Source organism: Conger conger, chromosome 10, assembly GCF_963514075.1.
Source record: "Conger conger chromosome 10, fConCon1.1, whole genome shotgun sequence".
In the NCBI taxonomy this organism is placed as follows: domain Eukaryota; kingdom Metazoa; phylum Chordata; class Actinopteri; order Anguilliformes; family Congridae; genus Conger; species Conger conger.
Genome location: NC_083769.1, coordinates 1,188,305 through 1,210,035, shown reverse-complemented (window position 1 = coordinate 1,210,035; position 21,731 = coordinate 1,188,305). Strand labels below are relative to the sequence as shown.

General features: G+C 40.0%; 1 protein-coding gene across 2 annotated transcripts; it reads right to left on the bottom strand.

The window, feature by feature from the left end:
• Positions 1-7,387: 7,387 nt before the first annotated feature.
• LOC133138533 (leukocyte surface antigen CD53-like) lies at positions 7,388-20,953 on the bottom strand. Of its 2 annotated transcripts, XM_061257375.1 has the most exons (8): positions 20,802-20,953; positions 16,810-16,894; positions 16,029-16,217; positions 14,604-14,678; positions 12,433-12,531; positions 11,269-11,373; positions 8,975-9,058; positions 7,388-8,801 (listed from the first exon to the last, which is right to left on the bottom strand). In XM_061257375.1, the coding sequence occupies exons 2-8, from the start codon at positions 16,870-16,872 to the stop codon at positions 8,733-8,735; spliced, it is 684 nt and encodes a 227-aa protein (XP_061113359.1). In that variant the 5' UTR covers positions 16,873-16,894; positions 20,802-20,953; the 3' UTR covers positions 7,388-8,732. The 2 variants fall into 2 exon arrangements, with proteins under 2 accessions (XP_061113359.1, XP_061113358.1); XM_061257374.1 differs by lacking the exon at positions 20,802-20,953 and having other exon boundaries at positions 16,810-17,410.
• Between the last annotated feature and the right edge of the window lie 778 nt (positions 20,954-21,731).

Sequence of the window (21,731 nt, the reverse complement as noted above, 5' to 3'; positions counted from 1 at the left end):
TGAGTTGCTCATCATTGTGGTATGGTTTTTGTTTCAATAGAAACATTTGAAAACTTCAATTCAATTCAATCATATATTTGAGCATTTTTCAGGGCCATGGTATAAAGACATTTAATGGAAGTAGCCAACATGGTGGGATCAGTTGTCGTGAGCCACGGACCCCTTGCCGAGCTCAGACCTCACGTTCCCACGAGCAGTACCTCACAATGAGGTGTCTCGGGGACGAACTCAAGTACTCCGAACGTCCTGGAGCCCTGGTAAGTTCTACTGAACTTCCAGCCCAGTCTCGAAGTGAAGGGTGTGATGCAAATCTGGTAATCGATGTCCTGTATTCAATGTATTTCCTCTAAAGACTCTTTATCACATATGATTATAGTAAGATATACTTTATTATAATCAATCAAAAGAATAGAGTTATACAGATTACAGTGTACATATCATCTTTTGCAGTTTGCTAATCACATGCAAGTTACATATACCCCTCTTAGCTCTTTCTAAATTACCTTTCCACCACGATGTTTAAAAATCAAGGTACACCCTTCCTATATCCATCCTCTTTGGCCTTAGCCTTATCCTATAGCTCCCCCTTCTTGACGTTTAAAAAGAAACTATTCCTATAATATTATATTTATCTAAATATGATAACTTCTCTACATTTTTCTACTTTATATAGTACCCTAATGAGAAATAAAAGATATATAAAAGTAAACTTATAATATGTTACTTTTCCTACTTCTACAAGTAATATAGATTATAATTACCACTCCAGCTTGGTTATAGTTGTTCTGCGTGGCTCTTTCTTCAGCTGAGTCCGCACCGCGTACGTCACTCCTCTCTCCATATCCATATCCTGGAGTGGCGCGCAGAGGGAGCGCGCCACTCCAGCTTGACTGTCTTGCATTGCTCTCTCTTCAACAGCTCGTAGATATCTTCTGAAGCCAAATTCTTGGATCCTGCTCTAAGGTCTAAAAACTTATCCCTTATATATCTTTTTTGCATACAAAAGTGTACCTTTTTGATAAGAAATGCCCCCATTATGTCAAGCGGGAAGACATTTATCTTTTATATAACCTGTTTTTTAATGATCATATTAATTATTTCTGTTTTTCCAATTGTCATTTTCTCATACCTCAAAAGAACTGTCCCCAATATTTTATTTCATGGGCCCCTCTGGTTTGGGAATTTCCACCATCTTAATATACGAGTGGAAAAACACTAGCCCTTATGTTGTTTTTAATGAACCTATTCATCACTGGTGTCTGTGTCAGTTTCATAATCTCTCCTTGACTTCCTCCAAACTTTGATCTCATGCAAGCCAGACGTTAAAGCCTGCCACCATCTCAACACACTCTTCAGGTGCCCCTCTCCGCGACGCCTTAAGGGATCTACAAAGGACATCCAGCCAATAGCTGAGTGTAAATCATCCGCCATTAATCATTAATTTTCTTTCGGTATTGACATCCCTTCCGTTTTCCTTATTTTTGTTTTTCTTTAGCCAGGCATTGTGCCCCTCCCCTGTAGGGTTGGGGTATTCTCAGTCAGAACTTTAACCTTGCTCCTTAAAACCCTAAATCTAAGTCCCCCGACTTCAGACTCCTCTACTGACAAGTATGGCTGCTCATTCTCTGAACCACATATTTTTCTTCTTACGGGCGTTCTTACTACCACCTCGATGGCGTGTGCGAGGGGTTAACAATGCATTCCTTTCTAACCCATCCCCCGTCAATCTCTCATCAGGGGGCCTAGGGCCGGGTCCTCGACACAGTAACAGTGTATGTAGTACGGGGGACTGTTTAAACGACACCACTTTGGGTTACATTACAAATTTTAAAAAGCACATAAACAAGGTATTTATATGCATAAGCATTTTTCATCTAAGAAATATTGCCAAAATGTGGCCATTTTTAACCCAACATGATGCAGAAAAGTTAATTAATGCTTTTATTTCAAGTCGTTTAGATCATTGTAATGCTGTTTTTACCAGTCTGCCAACAAAATCAATTGAGAAATTACAGATGATTCAAAACTCTGCAACCAGACTTTTAACGAAAACACGGAAGAGAGAGCATATCACTCCTGTTCTAGCTTTGTAGTTTCCTCCTCCCATACGGCAAAGAATCTTGGGGTGACTCTTGATAACAGCCTCACCCTGGCTCCACAAGTATCCTCCACTGCCAGAACCTGCAGGTTCTTCCTCTACAATATACGCCATATCCGTCATCTCCTAATAGAGAAAGCTACCCAGCTCCTAGTCTAGGCGCTCGTCATTTCCCGCCTGGATTACTGCAACTCCCTCCTAGCCGGTCTCCCAGCGTGTGCCATCAAGCCCCTCCAGCTGGTCCAGAGTGCTGCAGCCCAGCTGATCACCAGTCAGCCCAGGTCGGCTCATGTCACCCCACTCCTCATTGGCCTCCACTGGCTTCATATTGCCGCACGCATCCGATTCAAGCCTGTTTTCCATTCTGGTTTTCAGTGGTGGAATGACTTGCCTGCCACTGTCAGGACAGCAGAATCCCTCCCCCTATTTCGACGCAGACTAAAAACACCTTTTCAAACTGTACCTTAGTCCTCCCTCCTGACCCCCCCCCCCCCCTTTCCGATATCCCTATCCCTCTTGTCTAACCCAAAAATAAAAAATTGCACTTATGATGACTGTATGTTTAGAACAGCACTTCATGTGTATTTTACTAGTCATGGATGTGATGCTTTAACTTGTGGAAGAGCCTTTGCACTCGTAAGTCGCTTTGGATTAAAATCGTCTGCCAAATGACTAAATGTAAATGTAGCTGCACTACATTGGCTCCCTGTCTCTTTTAGAATCGATTTCAAAGTTATTTTACTTTTGTATAAAGCCTTAATGATTTAATTAGGTCCACTGAAGCGAGTCTTTTAAATGTCCCTGAAGTGCCCCACAGAAAATGGCAGAATCAGCCTTCTATTATGCACCGAAAATGTGGAACACTCTACCTAAAGAAATCAGAGAGGTGTGCTCAGTGGAACTCTAAATTAGTGAATAAACTGACAAATGGGTGGCAGAGTAGCCTAGGTTGCTTGACTAGCAATGGTGGGGCACTGTATACTCTGGAAATGTTGATTGTTAAATCAGGTCGTACAGAGTACATGGTACCTGTGTATGGCTGCACAGTACTGCTGCAACAAAACAAGCCACTGCTTCCCTTGTCTTCAGGCCATTTAACATTTATTTCACTCATTTTGCTCCTTTTTGATCAGGATTTTGTCGCAACGTTCTCAAAATATCAAAAAGGAGAAGTGGTCGAGTTCTCATGTATGATGCAAATAGAAACGGGAAGTATGTGTACTTGGTATCTGGCTGTTTCTGGTAAAATATGGTCTCAGTTATTGTGTCAAAACCTTGGATTCACAGCACACTGTAAAAAACACTTGAGAAGGCAAGTTTCCTTCCAGAAATGAGTGAAACAGAGTGGAAAATGGTGCATTTATTTTTTGATAAAATTAAACATTTACACTGCAGCTGGTCTTATTTTCTGCTTAGTTGATGAGAAACTAAAATTTCAACTCACGTGACTATGTTCAGTGTAGGGATAGCACAGCATTATTTAAACTTGGGACTTGTGGGGCAGGGAGGATAAAGAGTGAAATGGGCAGCAGGGCACTGAAGGGAATGGTCAAGGTTACATATAATGGTGAGAGCATTAATAAAGTGTTTTAAAGCAAAATTTTAGTAATGGTGGCCTGTGAGGATGTGTTGAAGCAACAATCTGAGATGTCTTTGTTTAAATGTTTGAAATATAAAAATAAAAATAAAAATATTTTTGGAACTTGAGGCTGTTATTAAGAGTAGGGGTTATGACACTGTAGGGATTACAGACACGTGGTTGGGGATGAATATAATATAGAGGGTTATTAATATAGAGGGTTGTTAATATAGAGGGTTATATTTTTATATTATATACCTATTAGGATGGACTGATCCAGTAAGAAAGCTGTGTGGCTATTTATGCAAGAGAAAATGTTAATGTGTAAGAAATTCCAGAAATTGATCAACTCATGCATAGTAAGGATATTTGCATAAAGCTTAGTGGGGAACAGGACAAGGGTCTTAATACAGGAGCATGTTATCGACTGCCAGTCTCAGACAGTAGTGTGAACAGAGTGTTCTTTAACCCTCTGGGGTCTGAGGGCAAAATGAGGAAAACTGATGACTCTGCTGATGATTTGTGTCATTTTAGTCAACTTTATGTACAGTAATTTCAAATTGTCTTTGAGCACAAACTGAGCTACAATAATATGGCAGCAGTAGGTAGATAAGATACATGGTTGTAAATTCCTCTAGAATCACACAAATTGTAAACAGTAGTTTTGAACATGCTGTAAAAACAGTTTTTTGGATCACTGAAATTTGTTCATCTAGGTCTTGGGTATCAAAAATGACAAAATATTGTCGCAAATCCAATTAGAAATATAAAATTAATTACAAAAACTTAGTGTTGTCACTACTACATAAACAGTACTGTGCAAAAGCTTTAGGCAGGGGTGAAAAAAATGAATGAAAGAATGCTTTCAAAAATAGAAATGTTAATAGTTTATTTTTATCAATTAACAAAATGCAGTGAGTGAACTGAAGACAAATCAAAATCAAATCAATATTTGGTGTGACCACCCTTTGACTTCAAACCAGCTTCAATTCTTCTAGATACACAAAGTCGGGGATTTTGTAGGAATATAGTCAGGTGTGTGATGAACCAATTATACCAAACAGGAGCTAATGATCATCAATTTAATATGTAGGTGTCATGGTAGGAGGTAGTACCCGGTGGGTCCACCAGAGGGCCGAGGATCATTAGTTCCACCTGTTCCTCATTAACTCCTGGGGAATTGCCTTCCCCAAGAGTATTTAAAGCCAGTGCTGACTCCCTTCAGTGCTTTTGTGTTCAACGTTTGCACTTGCACAAAGCCGGTAACACACCAGGTAGACTCTGTTCTGGTAGAGTCAGGTACGGTGTTGGTTCATTCATTAGTACTCTCTGAGACTGCCAAAAAATAGGTAAGGAAGGCGTTCGGTTGTGGTGTTTGTTCACCGACGCATTCCTGAAGGGTTTTCATTTATTCCTTTTTGTTTGGGGCTTGTGTGAGCCGGTGGTAGAGGGACGTTGTCCCAGGTATTGTATTTTATTTTGTGTTTTTCTTCCTGAGCTGCGCCTCATGGGTTTTTGCTAGGTTGTACTTTTATTTGGGAAATTCACTATTATTACTCAGTGCTCACTTCCTAGCACTATTTTTGGTCTGTGTTTTTGGAGGGTTGTTTTTATTTTCTACAGCCGTTTTTTGGGCTTAATTTCTGTTTGTTCCAATTACCGCCTACGGGTTAGTTTCTGTTCCTCTCTGTGTCCCGAGAGAAGGTCTTATTGTTGTATACCACCTCCTGTATTGTGAGTTCGCCTTCAAGGGTCTAACCTCAGTCGCTACTGGCCCTCCACCCTGCCCCTACCCTACATTAGGCTGAAACACAATCATTAACTGAAACAGAAACAGCTGTGTAGGCAGGTTAAAACTGGGTGAGGAACAGCCAAACTCTGCTTCAAAGGTCAGGTTGCTGAAGACACTTTAATGTCAGAAGTTATACACCATGGCAAGACTGAGTGCAGCAACAAGACACAAGGTAATTATACTGCATCAGCAAGGTACTCTCCCAGGCAGAAATTTCAAGGCAGACAGCGGTTTCCAGATGTGCTGTCCAAGCTCTGTTGAAGAGGCACTAAGAAACGAGCAACGTTGAGGACCATAGATGCAGTGGTCGACCAAGGAAACTTGATGAGACACATCATGCTTACTTCCCTTCGCAATCAGAATGTCCAGCAGTGCTATCAGCTCAGAATTGGCAGAAACCAGTGGGACCCAGGTGCATCCATCTACTGCGTGGAGAAGTCTGGTCAGAAGTGGTCTTCATGGAAAAATTGCGGGCAAAAAGCCATACCTCCGATGTGGAAACAAGGCCAAGCGTCTCAACTATGCATGAAAACACAGGAAGGGTGCAGAAAAATGGCAGCAGGTTCTCTGGACTGATAAAGTCAAAATGTAAAATATTTGGCTGTAGCAGAAGGCAGTTTGTTTGCCGAAGGGCTGGAGAGTGGTACAAGAATGAATGAATCTGCATTTCTGAAAATGGAGTTGGGAATTTGGTCAGAATGAATGGTCTCCTCAATGCTGAGACGTACAGGCAGATACTTATCCATCATGCAATACCATCAGGGAGGCATATGATTGGCCCCAAATTTATTCTGCAGCAGGACAACGACCCCAAACATACAGCCAATGTCATTAAGAACTATCTTCAGCGTAAAGAAGAACAAGGAGTCCTGGAAGTGATGGTATGGCCCCCACAGAGCCCTGATCAACATCAAGTTCTGTGGAGGCTGCCTAAATCCACCGAAGAACTGTCTAGTTTGGAATAACCTACCTACCAAGTCCTTCAAAAACTGTGTGCAAGTATACCTAGAAGATGCTGTTTTGAAGGCACACCTTCATACATTTGTCACACCAAATATACATTTGATTTGGATTTTTCTCGTTCATTCACTTCTTCTGTTCATGCATTTTGTTAATTGATAAAAAATAAACTATTAGCATTTCTATTTTTGAAAGAATTTTTATTTTACAGCATTCTTTCACACCAGCCTAAAACTTTTGCACAGTACTGTATAATATTTTTATTTTTAACTAAACAGCATTATATTACACTTGCTTCAACACCTGAAGCAGACGCCTCTACCGAAGCCAGAATACACAAAACATCATGACATTAGTATTCACACAGCTACACAAATGCTTCAAGGCTCGACCGCCCATGCGGAAAAACTACAGGGAAGGGAGATAAATATGCACAAAAATCTACCGTATAGAACTCCAGGCTGTCGGAGATACGCAACACTACTACAGGGATGAGCAGCGCTCCATACCTGCATATTTAACCTTGCAGTTAAGGCAAAAAATAAACTAAGTGCACAAATGATACTGAAGTCTGAACATGCTGAAGAAGTAATTAAGTATAAGGTATCAACAAGCCCCGGTACACGGCACACAGTTGGCCTAGATCAGCAATCAGTTAATGGTAATGAAGAGTAGGCAGGGCAAAGGTTGAAGCTGGGTGATCAATCAGGGGGGAGAACAGGAGGGCTGAATGGCAGGAGATGGGTGAGGCAGGCAGGAGATGGGTAAGAGCAGGACTGGATGAACACAGGACTCAGAAATAGGAACTCAGAAAACGGGTAAGGAGCAGGCAGGAACACAGAAACAAACTATGGAACACGAGACGTGACAGAGGGGTGACAAAACAAGCATGAGGGGACCTCACCTTCTGTGCATTTTAGAACTTCACAGACGATACAAATCAGGTTACAATTGGTAATCCTTTCATGGCAATGGTCCAGAGAACCAAATCCATACGATATTTTAATTCCAAAAACATTCCAAATACAGAGAAATATTAATAAGAAAAACAAAAAGAATCACAGGAGTATGAAGCTAATTACATGGGAATCACAGGAGTATGAAGCTAATTACATGGGTATCACAGGAGTATGAAGCTAATTACATGGGAATCACAGGAGTATGAAGACGATTACATGAGAGTCACAGCAGTGTAATGCTCAAAAAAACATCAGCAGATCTAGTTTATTTTATAAATGTGTTAATAATTGCGTTAATTATTGTGAAATATTTCAATTTCAGTGTCATTTTTGTTAAGTGTGGTCCTTTGTTTAATTAATGTTTAGGGTTTTCAGAGATATGGTCATTTGACATCTTGAATCTAGCACAAAAAGGCTTCTATGCCAGATAAACAAGAACAATAAAACATAGGATGAGGACAATGAGCGGGATCTACAGTGACTACAGCGCAAGTGACTACAGTACAAACATATTAAAGTTAAATACTCAGCCTCTGAATGGTCTGTTAGGGAAATGCCCTTTTTAACACAGGTGAGCATCGTCTGATGAAACAGATCCCAGTGAAAACAACGATAGCTAAACTTGAGTTTAGTAAGAGTCTTCTACACACTTTTCCAGAAGGGGGGGCAAAACAAAAAGACATGAATACCCCTTGTTGACCTTGCTAAGACCGGAATGTGCTAGCTACCCCCTTCCAGGAGAAGCAGAGACATTAAGGTCAAATGTCTGTCTGCTGGGAGAGAGACAGAGAAAGACTCCTAATAAGCACTTAATTCAGAAAGTGGTCTAATAGTAATAAGGATCCAAAATAAAAGGTTATTTTTAACCACGTGATTGTCTACAAGTTAACACACATTGTCAATTAAGAATCAATTCAGAAAATTAAGTAACATTTCCTTATATGATATTAAGTACGGTCTGTCAAACAATGGCTAATTAGGACAATATTACATCATGATAATGTAATGTATATCCTATATCACTATTATTATATGTATTAAAGGCAGATACAAAATTAAATGGCTGTTTCAATGATAACACGACATAAAGTAATAATCAGGATTTAACAATTCCGCCAGTGTTATAACCAGGATATTCCAATTCCATCACAATGTAATTACCCGGATATAACAGTTTTGTCACAGTGAAATAGCCAGGGTAAAACACTTCTATGACCACATAATAACCAATCCAAGACTTCTGTTACTGTCTAATGAGCTTGATTACAGTTGATCTGCCATTTCACTGAAAGCCCAAACAGGTATTCAGTGTCCCTGTAGAAGAGGTAGAGAGAGAAAATTCTTCTACTTGTAACCCAGCCCAGACCGGCTGATGTGGCAGAATAGGGTCATAGAAAAGCACATGCCCAGGACCTGTCCATAAAACCACAGAGAGAGATTCAGTATTATAGACACCTGCACAGAAACTGCTCAAATCGAGCCTTACTGTATGTTATTTTTAATTACTTAATTATTTACACAGAGGTTACACATTGTGAGTTAATGTGTGTTTGGCAGAGAAATGCTTAATAAGACAGGGACAGTACCTCAATAATGCAAAGGCCAATCATCCCTGCTCCTGCAATCAGGAAGTGCTCCTCGAACCAGTACTTAAACTTCTCATAACAGCCCTGAGAGGGAGAAGAACAGAGCATCACTCTACAGAAGTCCTTGGAGATCAGGGATTGTATCATCAACATTCAGCAATCAACTCTGAAGCAATCAACAGCAATCAACTGTGTAATTAATCCATATAGAGCAGAATGCATATGTCCCCATGTAACATAACACAGTATAACACCATCAGGAGAACAGGGCATTCAGCCTAGCAATGCTCACCTTTTCCTACTCCTAAGTGTACCTTCTGCCTAGTTAGGTAAGCTAAATAGTATCTAGTCTGGTCCAAACCCCCAGTGTTTCTGACTCCACTACATGTCCTGGCAAGCTATTCCACACAGTGACCACTCTTTGATAATTTCCGTTCTGCTAACCAAGCTCACCGCGAGGAATCGCCTGTAGTTCACGTTATTAATCCATTTATTAAAAAACCTCAATCAAATCACCCCCAAGTTTTCTTTTACCAAGCTTGAAGAAATTAAGCATATTACCGTAAATCCTCAAATTGTGGCCGGGGTCTTTTATTTACTTAGGCTGCACAAAGCACAGGCCTTTATTTGGGGCAGATACACGGACACAATTTGAGGATTTACTGTTTTCTCATAACGTTTATCCATGGAATCTATCTGGTCACCCTCTTTGAACCTTTTCCAGCGCCTCTTTATATTTCTTGTAGTACGGCCCCTAGAACTGCACACAATACACATGGTGTGGTCCGACAAGGGTATTATAAGGTGAATATAATGTCCTAAGATTCATACTCAATACTCTTGGCTATGTATCCTGGCATCCTGTTGGCCTTTTTCTACTGCTATAGCACATTGACTCCAACCTAAAAGGCTTTGATCAGCTATTACCCCCAAGTCTGTGGTGGCCACTCAATAGGGGCACTAAGGGTGCCACCTCACTGATCTGTCTAATCTCTCCAGAAAATTGTGTTTATAAAAATATATTTTAAAAGATAATATTTAATGCTGAATTTGTACTTTGGTTCTTAGTTAGTTATTATAGTTAACCTGCCACTACAATGCTACTCCCTGTCCTTAAACAGTGTTGTTCGCACTCTTTTCTCTTATCAGGAGAAAGTACCAAATGCATTAGATGATCATATCCACAGCGACTTGCATTGTACTTATTGTAAATTATTCTGGGTTATTTTAATTATTTTAGTAACCCAGTAGACTCACTATTGTGGTTCTTACATATCTTATACAGTTTATTTGTTTAATGTAAAGTATTTCATATAGTTTTATTAATCCACTGTGGAGACTGAAAACACTTCTTTTTTTTGCACCTTTGGAATGAATTTATACTGCACATCAAGTATAACCCTTTTGAACCTGCCCCACTCCAATCCAGAGCTTGCACCCAGTCTACATTACGTAAATTTGATCACATCTTAAAGTTGACACGCCTAAAATTCCTGGACTTAGGGGAGGCCCTCTTAATTTGCCAAAAAAATTATGAAATGATCATTTGTAACAAGTGGCTCCATTACCTCTGTACTGTAAATTCTGTCAGAATCATTACATACCACCAGATCTAGAATTGATTTCCCTCTTGTAGGCTGACTGACATACTGTGCCAAAAAAAGGACATTTTTACCTAAGCATACGCTGACCTAGTGCAAAAGTTCCCCTCCGGTTCAGGTGAAGCCCATCATGGTTGTACAGATCACCCCTGTCCCAAAAGGAGTCTCAGTGCTCCATGAAGCTCTCTCCTGCATGTTTGTAGCTACGTGTTACACCTCCAGATACAGGTAGAATTCTGGAGAAGACTTTTCGGATAATTCCACAGATTTTCCCTGCAGAACCTCAAACCTGCCCTTACCTATGTCATTGGTTCCTATGTGGACCATGACCACCGGATCCCTCCCTGCTCTGGCCAGGAGCTTGTGCGCACGATCCAGGAAATATGCAACCCAAGCACCAGGCAGGCAACACACTGTGCAAGATTCCTTTTCAAGCAACACTAACTAATGTGGCCATCTCTCCTTGGAACAATAAACCCCTTTTTAAATCCCCTTTTTTGATTGTCACACAACGAAACATGGGTGTAACAGTGATATGTGAAAAACAAGAAGTAAACATTTTTACACACTTTCATTTACCAGTGCATGCTTTTTATGAAATATGGCAATCATGGTGTATCAAAATAAAGGCGTATGGTAATAATGTTTTATGGTACTCATGGTGTAAGGTAGTCACAGTTTAATATACGGTACCTCTGACCAGTACTGTGGTCGAGGTTTGCAGGGGTTGGTATTGCAACATGAAGCAGGTACATTGTCCTTCCAGTCAGACATGTTATGGACCCCACAGCATTGGAACTGAAATGGACATAAAATAGATTGATAAAAACAGGCTTGTTTGCACTTTATTTCAACAATAAAGTTTGTTTTAAACCCAGAGAAAGGAAGGCTATGTCTTACATATAGAACTGGTGTACTGCATGAATGATCTAGTATACATATATTTCTATTGCAGTCCTCAGTATGAAGATGTATGCTTATTTTCCACATTTGTAAACAGAATGTTGATTAAAAATATCTGTCAGGTCCACTTCTGAATGCAATTAAATGAAATCACAAATGTTAAATCATCCTGTAGTGGGCAGTGTCACAAATGAAAAAACCCCACCTTAGTAAAATAGGCTTTACATTATAGAATTTCCTTGGGGTCTTTGTGTGTAACTGTGAAGATGATGGTTTTTATTGCATAGGCTCTGTATTATTAATATAAAGCTCATAGGGACTTTCTGTCAGGATTTGGACAGAGATAACCAAATGCAGACTCAGGGATAAGGTGAAAAAAGGCAGGCTTTAATGAACAAGGGGCAGATGCAAAATGTAATCCAGGGACAGGCAGTGGTAGTAATCAAGGCAGACCAAATGTAGGACAGGCAGAGCATAATTGGGAAAAAAGTCCACAATCAGGCAGAGAATCAAAAACCAGAAAATCCAAAAATAGAGCAGAACCAGACAGAATAACAGGACACAGGCACGGGGAAGAGGACGCTAGAGTCAGGGTAGGGAACAGAATAACAGAAAGACAAACTAGCAACGAGAAACTGAAAAGGACAGGTTTAAATACACTACTAACAAGCACACAATGAGAAACAGGTGAACTGAATGACAAGAGACAGGAAGGAAGTACACATAAGGAGTGGGGAGGAGGGGCCACAAAATGAAACGGCTGGAACAAGTGAATGAGGGAATGAAACTGAAAACAGACTATGGTAAGCACAGAGGGTACAAATACACGGAAACGCTAAAGACTTATACAAGAACAGACACAGAAAAACACAGAACCTGACACTTATACAGCATACAGGTTTGTTAATAAATGATGCTTTAATATGACACATTCTGTGGATGCTTAATACTCACCATGTTCTGGATTGTGTCCCAGTCATCTCTATTTGTCTGGTTCTTTGTTTTCAACTCCTCCAGACTGCCCATTAGCTCTTGGGCAAAAAATTTGTCGATCTGCTCAGAAATCAGAAATCTCAGCAATATGCAAATTTAACCCACAAACCCTCTATCCATTCTGTTACAGTCTCTCTCTCCTCTCTCTCAATTCAATTCAATTCAATTCAATTCAATTCATGGTACTTTATTGGCATGACAGGATAGTAATTTGTATTGCCAACGCATATTCAGTAATAAAATTATGCAATAATATATACAAATTATACGCAATAGTACATAAGTCATGAAGCATATGAACAACATGCAACATATAACAAACATAACTAAACAATGATAACTTTAAAACATGTAAAATAGACAAATGAACAATTACGTACAATTGTAAGAATAGAACTGTTTATGTGTGTGTGTGTGCGTGAGTGTGTGCGTGTGTGTGTGTGTGCGTGTTGGGGGGGGGGGGGGTCTGTGTTTGTGTGTGTGTGTGTGTGTGTGTGTGTGTGTCATAACATAATAATAATAATAACAACATAATATATAACTATATGAATACAAGCCATGTAACAACAATGTTGAACAATAATGAATATTACAGTTATTTACATATAAGATATAAATGGGAACTTGTAAATTTAGATCAGATTGTTTCTCTCAGGCTATGGCAACTCTGTCACATATTTTGTAGCAATTGCTGCTGTTTGTCCCTCTCCCAATATTATTTGGATTTTTTTCTATGGGGGATAATTAGGAGAAGTTTGGAATTTTAGATTAAAATTTTTCAAAATAAATTTGTCTGAGGTTTTTATATTTGTCGCAATGAAGGAGAAAGTGCATCTCTGTCTGGACCTCACCTGTCAAACACTGACCACATGTTCTGTCCTCCTTGGGTTTCCATGATGTTCTATGTCTTCCTTTTCGATAGCTAGACTGTGGTCTCTGAGCCTGTACTTGGTCAGGATCTGACTCTGCTTTGTATCTCTGAAGAGATACTCTGCCAATTCATATTCTCTGTATACGGTTCGATAGCATTCTAATTTCTGTTGAGATTTCGTTTCAGTGTCCCAATATTCCAAATAGGTGTGTTTGATTTGTTTCATGATTTGGTTTACTCTAATTTGAGTTTGGTTAGCAGTGCTGGTCTGAAATTGGTGTGCTGATTGGTTAGTTAATTTCAGGACCAGCTGACAGAAGGGACTGATTTTAGGGCTGAGCTTTTGGGTTTTAAGTGCCTCAAAATGAAGGGAATTATGTGGACTCGAATTAAGATGTAACCAAAATTTTAGGGATCTTTTTGAACAGGTAAAAGTTGTGGAAATCGGCTTAATTCTGCCCTGCTTGCATTTGTTGGAGTTTTCCTTATTTCATTTTTAATATATGTCTACAGAATTCAGCATGCAGGGTCTCTGATGGTTGCTTATCCCATTTAGTGTAGTCGAGTTTACTGAGTGGACCCCATATCTCACATCCGTATAGCGCAATTGGAATGATAACACTATCAAAAATCTTACACTAAATTTTAATTGCAATTTCGATTCCTTGGAACTGCCGTTTAATTGCAAAAAATGCTCATTGTGCTTTTTCTTTTAATGCATTCACTGCTGAATCAAAGCTTTATTCTGTAACAGTCTCTCTCTCCTTTATTCTGTTAGTCTCTCTCCTTCATTCTGTTACAGTCCCTCTCCTTCATTCTGTTAGTCTCTCTCCTTTATTCTGTTAGTCTCTCTCTCCTTCATTCTGTTACAGTCTCTCTCCTTCATTCTGTTACAGTCTCTCTCCTTCATTCTGTTAGTCTCTCTTTTTCATTCTGTTACAGTCTCTCTCTCTTTCATTCTGTTACAGTCTCTCTCTCATTCATTCTGTTAGTCTCTCTCTTCTTCATTCTGTTACAGTCTCTCTCCTTCATTCTGTTACAGTCTCTCTCCTTCATTCTGTTAGTCTCTCTTTTTCATTCTGTTACAGTCTCTCTCTCTTTCATTCTGTTACAGTCTCTCTCTCCTTCATTCTGTTAGTCTCTCTCCTCTCTCCTTTATTCCATAAGTCTTTATCTGTTCTCATCTTCATTGCTACATTCTCCATTTTGCTCTTGCAGTTTATCCTCCCCTCTTCCTCTCCAAATATCAATTTTCTCTCACCTGTTGCTCATATATCAGCAGGACACAGGCAACGGACAGCTCTGCCAACATCAGGATGAACAGCAGGATAAAGTACTGCAATAAACAAACATACGACATCCTGCATCAGGATAAACTACTGCAATAAACAAACATGGAAAAACCTGCATCAGGATCTAGCACTGCAACAAACATGCAGCAACCTTTAGCAAGATACAGTACTGCAGCAAGCATGCAGCAACCTTTAGCAAGATACAGTACTGCAGCAAACATGCAGCAACCTTTAGCAAGATACAGTACTGCAGCAAACATGCAGCAACCTTTAGCAAGATACAGTACTGCAGCAACCTTTAGCAAGATACAGTACTGCAGCAAACATGCAGCAACCTGGAAGGTAGAATTTGCAGGGGTGCTGCAAGTCATTTGTATCAGCATAACGTAAACTCACCGTGTACCGAACAGAACACAATGGTAGTTTTTCTCCTCAGGAACGTGGTTTATGATTATCGTTGCTTATTGACTATACAGGACACTAAAACTCTCAGTTTGATTTAGTGTTGTTAGCAGTCCTGTGAAAGCATCCTGTCATTTAAAAATAACTGATATTACTGACCATCTCACTCACCGACATTCAGAAATATAGGTACACATTTGTACGTTGTCCAGCACCATCAAGGGTCCAAGTAACCTAGCATACATAGCTATTTTGATTTTCCAAAAATAATTGCACCGAATAAACTCTTTACGACGCCGATATTTATGTCCTTGTAAGCATTCATTTGTTTATTTGGCTGTTCACACATGTTCAGCAGGAAGAAATATACCAAATTAGTCCATACAGTATGAATTAACTAACTTTAGACTTCTGGCTGTCGAAATGAGCTATAGTGATGGGAACATTCGTTCATTTAGGTGAACCGGATCTTTTGGCTCCGTTCGTTCAAAAGATTTGTTTGTTTGGCTCACTCATTCGTTCACTTGTACTTCCAGAAAGTACGCACAAGTCTCATATGTTACTCAGTTCACAGCATAAACAAGCCGCCCGCGTGTGGCTCCCTCAGAGTATCACCAATCTGGCTGTGGAACTGATTTGTGCCATTGTCACCAGCCCGTCACTGACTGCCTGTCTGTGACACACTGCATCAAATGTGCAAAAACCTGCATCACAATACAGCATTACAACAAACATGCAACAACTTGCATCAATACAGCACTGCAACAAACATGTAACAACTTGCATTGATGCAGCACTGCAACAGGAATAAACCAGCATCAGGATACCGCACTTCAATGGCCAAGCATGCAGTCAGCATTAACATGCAACAACTTGCATCAAGATATAGCACTCCAGCAAACATGCAGGAACTTTCATCAAGATGCAGTACTGCAACAAACAATACAGCACTGCAAAGGCCAGGCATGCAGTCAGCATTAAGAGTCACCCACAGAGATGAGCAGGCATCGATTCTCCTTGAGGGCACCAAGGAATCCCAGAAAGGATATGCAGGTGACGATTGTGCCAGTGATGACCAGGGATTTGGCTATATTCAAGGATGCCAGGGAGGGAACCAGTGATGAGAGCGAGGAGTTCATCATCAAATAAATCCCAAAACCCAGGATAGAAGTTCCACACAGCTACATTGAAAACAAGGAAACAAGAGACATCAAATCATTTCCATGTGATAATTCGAAATATAAACAAGTCATTACTCATTCTGATAATTTATAATTAATGTTTTATATAAAATACTTAAAATAGGCATAAATACTTCATATTTAAAAAGCTCGCTTGTGTTTTGGGACTGATTGGGTGTGAATAAAATTCATACGACATCCATTGATATTAACATTGTCCTCCTGCCTAACACTTAACCCCTTTTTTTAGCATTCAGTCCTTTTTTCAGGGTGCAATTTTCAATCCCTGTGGTAACAGGATATGCCGTTTGAAAGGGTTAAAACTCACAGTTCTATCTGTGTAACCTATTTTAAGATGCCATTGCTTTAGCAAGAACAGTTCCTTATTTTGTATGGTATGGGTATGTAATTTTTAAGCTTGTGTCAAGAAAAAGGGCAATACTTAAGGGGTTAAACCAAATGATTAGCCTTTTGCTCATTGACAATGCTGAATATCATTTTGGTTTTGCCTCATTGATTCCTTTTATAGGACTGTATACATATATAAAAAGTATATTATTAAAGACATTGCACAATTAAAGAGATTACTCACCCAGCATATGAGGTTAACAACACACATTGTGTACTTCAAACAGTTCAGACAACTCTGAGACATCTTCTTCCTGTGGCGCTTCCCTCTGCAGAACAGTCCTGATTTAGTAAGTGTAAAATGCAATGGCTCACTCACTCTTTTCAGTAAATAAAGCCTGCCATTTCTAAAACTTCCAGCAAAAGCAACAAAAGCAGATCCATGGAAAACATGGGAAGTGTTTCTGAAACCGTCCCCTGTCCAAAAAGAAAAGCCCGCAGAAAATGACAAATGTGTGTGTAAGCCCCAGGGTAGGGGTGTAGGCAGGGGGGCATGACCCCCCCAACCAACCCCCCTGCCCCCCCCAACCCATGGCATTTATATAGCACCTTTATCAAAAGCGCTGTACAACTGATGCTTCTCATTCACCCATGCATACACACACTCACACACAAACAGCAATTGGCTGCCATGCAAGGCACCAACCAGCTCGTCAGGGATTGAACTGGCAACCTTCTGACTGCCAGACAACCGCTCTTACTGCTCTTACCGCCTGAGCCAATGAGACGGCCGCTCTTACCGCCTGAGCCAATGAGACGGCCGCTCTTACCGCCTGAGCCAATGAGACGGCTCAAAAAGAAGCATATTAAGGTCCTGGAGTGGCATCTCCAGACCTAAATCTCATCGAAAATCTGTGGATGGAGCTGTAGCTTCGAGTTGCCAAGCGACAGCCTCGGAACCTTAAGGATTTGGAGAGGATCTGCAAAGAGCAGTGGACCAAAATCCCTCCCAAAATCTGTGCAAACCTGGTGAAAAATTACAACAAACGTCTGACCTCTGTGCTTGCCAACAAAGGTTTCTCCACCAAGTATTAAGTCCTATTGTTCTATGGATCAAATACTTATTTCATGTGAAAATATGATATAAAATTTATAAAATTTATATGATGTTGTTATTATGGATTATTTTGTGATATTCTGTCTCTCAATGTTAAAATGTACCTATGATTAAAATTCTACACAGTTCCATTCTTTGTAAGTGGGCAAATCTACAAAATCAGCAAGGGATCAAATAATTATTGCTCCCACTGTAACTTCAATCTCAAAACATTGCAAACAAAACCTCATAAATTGAGTGGCCCTGTTTTTTTGGGGGGTTTTCAAAGCCATTCTAAGTATGACTTGGAATTCAGGTGACTTTCATGAAAATATATGATGTTGAACTGCAGAGTAATTAAGAAGCAACCAGAATGTATTAATGCCAGACCTGGGTAAAATACATTATCTTACCTGGTGCAACTGAGCCAATGAAAAGTATCAGAAGCACTTTCCAAGAGTTCTTCATAGGTTATAATGCACCAGACAGGCTCCGTTAAGTGCAGAAAAGTATTTGCATCCAAAGCAATCACATACAGTGCATCCGGAAAGTATTCACAGCGCTTCACTTTTCCCACATTTCGTTATGTTACAGCCTTATTCCATAATTGAATAAATTCATTTTTTTCCTCAAAATTCTACACACAACACCCCATAATGACAACATGAAAGAAGTTTATTTTATTTTTTTGCAAATGTATTAAAAATAAAAAAACTAAGAAATCACATGTACATAAGTATTCACAGCCTTTGCTCAATACTTTGTTGATGCACCTTTGGCAGCAATTACAGCCTCAAGTCTTTTTGAATATGATGCCACAAGCTTGGCACACCTATCTTTGGGCAGTTTCGCCCATTCCTCTTTTCAGCACCTCTCAAGCTCCATCAGGTTGGATGGGGTGCATCGGTGCACAGCCATTTTCAGATCTCTCCAGAGATGTTCAATCGGATTCAAGTCTGGGCTCTGGCTGGGCCACTCAAGGACATTCACAGAGTTGTCCTGAAGCCACTCCTTTGATATCTTGGCTGTGTGCTCAGGGTCGTTGTCCTGCTGAAAGATGAACCGTCGCCCCAGTCTGAGGTCAAGAGTGCTCTGGAGCAGATTTTCATCCAGGATGTCTGTACATTGCTGAAAACTGCTGTACTGCTGAAAAACATCCCCACAGCATGATGCTGCCACCACCATGCTTCACTGTAGGGATGGTGTTGGCCAGGTGATGAGCGGTGCCTGGTTTCCTCCAAACATGACGCCTGGCATTCATGCCAAAGAGTTCAATCTTTGTCTCATCAGACCAGATAATTTTGTTTCTCATAGTCTGAGAGTCCTTCAGGTGCCTTTTGGCAAAATCCAGGCAGGCTGCCATGTGCCTTTTACTAAGGAGTGGCTTCCGTCTGGCCACTCTACCATACAGGCCTGACTGGTGGATTGCTGCAGAGATGGTTGTCCTTCTGGAAGGTTCTCCTCTCCCCACAGAGGAACGCTGGAGCTCTGACAGAGTGACCATCGGGTTCTTGGTCACCTCCCTGACTAAGGCCCTTCTCCCCCGATTGCTCAGTTTAGACGGGCGGCCAGCTCTAGGAAGAGTCCTGGTGGTTCCGAACTTCTTCCATTTACGGATGATGGAGGCCACTGTGCTCATTGGGACCTTAAAAGCAGCAGAAATTTTTCTGCACCCTTCCCCAGATTTGTGCCTTGAGACAATCCTGTCTCGGAGGTCTACAGGCAATTCCTTTGACTTCATGCTTGGTTTGTGCTCCGACATGCACTGTCAACTGTGGGACCTTATATAGACAGGTGTGTGCCTTTCCAAATCATGTCCAATCAACTGAATTTACCACAGGTGGACTCCAATTAAACTGTAGAAACATCTCAAGGTTGATCAGTGGAAACAGGATGCACCTGAGCTCAATTTTGAGCTTCATGGCAAAGACTGTGAATACTTATGTACATGTGATTTCTTAGTTTTTTATTTTTAATAAATTAGCAAAAATTTCTAAAAAACTTCTTTCATGTTGTCATTATGGGGTGTTGTGTGCAGAATTCTGAGGAAAGAAATGTATTTATTCCATTTTGGAATAAGGCTGTAACATAACAAAATGTGGGAAAAGTGAAGCGCTGTGAATACTTTCCGGATGCACTGTATTTGACCCAGGTCTGGTTAATAGAAAATAAGAGACGATGATTAATCAATTTAAAGAATGGTGAGCAGTGAAGAAGGTTTCATGCTTCTTCCTCGGCTGGTAAAAGAGGACAAGAGGACAAGAGATAGCAGAGCGGCACACACAATATGTTTCCTGCAGCAGGTATCTGAACTGGTGACGTAATTAAGCATTTTATAGAGTGAGAGGGCAACATTTCCACAGCCCTTCACAGATGTCAGTGAGTAGCCATTTTAAGTGCCACTGTCTTTTCTTCATCTTACAGCTAGAAACCATAACCCTTGCTTTGATCACAAAAAGAAATTCCTGCCTACAGATGTAAAGTATTGTCCAAATAAAAACAATAGAATAAAAATTTGTTGTTCTTTTTTTAAACTGAAGGGTCTCCTGTCAAATGAATATGGCATACCTTTAACTTGCACTGTACAGATACAGTGGGGGCTATTCAGATGTAGCTTGCCTAGTTTCAGTTTATGCTTTATAAATATCCCTTCAAAGTATGAAATATGCCGTCATAACACAAGTTCTGCTTCTTTTAAGTAAAAGTGAACATAATTATCTTGCATATCTGTCAAATATGCTGTTCAAGTTTTTGTGTTATGTATTGAGATCAACTGCTATTGTCAACATATCATTTACACATTTGCAGTTACACAAACCATTATTTCAAATATATATAATTATTATCTGGATAAAATATAATTGCAACTTGAATTGTTTGAGACATTCAGAATATACAATGGTGGTTGTTCTCAAATTGTTTGTTCAACATGTCCTACTGTAGTTGCTTTAATGAATACAGAACACTGAGATGGTTTTAAGGACAACAAATGTCATATTCCCTGGAGGTGCCTATCACTTTAAGCTGGAGACGCAATTCTGTACTTTCACAGAGGAAGAGTTAGAGGGTCGACAGGAACACGGCTTAACTTTGTTTTTAACTGTTATTATTAGCGGTCAGACATAATAACATACTCTTACCTGATCAGCTAAATCTGTTTTCTTTCTTTGATCCAACAGTCTGGAAAAGTACTTTTATTGCTTTTTCTTCTTCTTGCTTGAACGGTAGTGATGTTGGAAAGTACAGTTGGTGGAGATTTTAGCAGGGTGCTTTCCAGCGGAACACATCACACCCTGACGGGTGGAGTGGGGGTGGAGTTTATTAATAGGTCTGAGAGTTCCTGTCATCTTTTCTCTCCCACAGACAAGCCTCTGCGCAGCTTTTTTTTTATTTAAAAAATTTACTAAAATGTAAAAGGACCCTGTGTAGTTTAGCATAATTACCCTTTAAAACTAAATTGTAGTAATAAGGAACCGTTATTTTCAGCTGGCATGAAAGTCTCATTTTCTGTCTGTGTATAAGGAAACATTGTCACGTGGTTCCATTCAAGCCCATTTATTCTGCCGCAAGTAGCACCGCTGCAAGATGGCAGAGACAGAAGACAGAAAATGGATGTTGATGAGCCTGCCATTAATTTTCTATGAGTGTTGTCTTAACTCATTATACATCATAGCATGAATTACAGCCCAAAAACTCACATTTCAGTCATCAATAGAAGCAGGCAATATCATTTTGTTATTTTCCAGGGTCAAATTGTTTTCTAGGCTGAACCAAAAAGAGAGAACATGGAAAATCACTGAATCATTGCGATGAGTAAGCAATGAGGAAGCAACCTGATCTCTGATTGGTTGAGGCAGGGGCTCATGCAGCCGTAGATATGTCACTGTTCTGGTGCATGTAATATTTCTGTGGAAGTACTTGACATCTCAAGTTAAATACATTACATTACATTTCATGGCATTTAGCAGATGCTCTTATCCAGAGCGACGTACAATGAAGTGCAAATCAAACACAATAAAAGGACTAAAAGGACCTGAGAGGACAGTACAGTTCTGAGTCCTAGTGTAAAC

Excerpts from the sequence above, each read along its gene's own strand:
- LOC133138533 (XM_061257374.1), bottom strand. The coding sequence starts at position 17,163 with ATGCCATGGGTTGGGGGGGGCAGGGGGGTTGGTTGGGGGGGTCATGCC. Across the intron at positions 12,532-14,603 it reads TGCTGATATATGAGCAACAG|ATCGACAAATTTTTTGCCCA; the intron begins GTGAGAGAAAAT and ends ATTTCTGAGCAG. Across the intron at positions 11,374-12,432 it reads GGGACACAATCCAGAACATG|TTCCAATGCTGTGGGGTCCA; the intron begins GTGAGTATTAAG and ends TGTCCATTTCAG.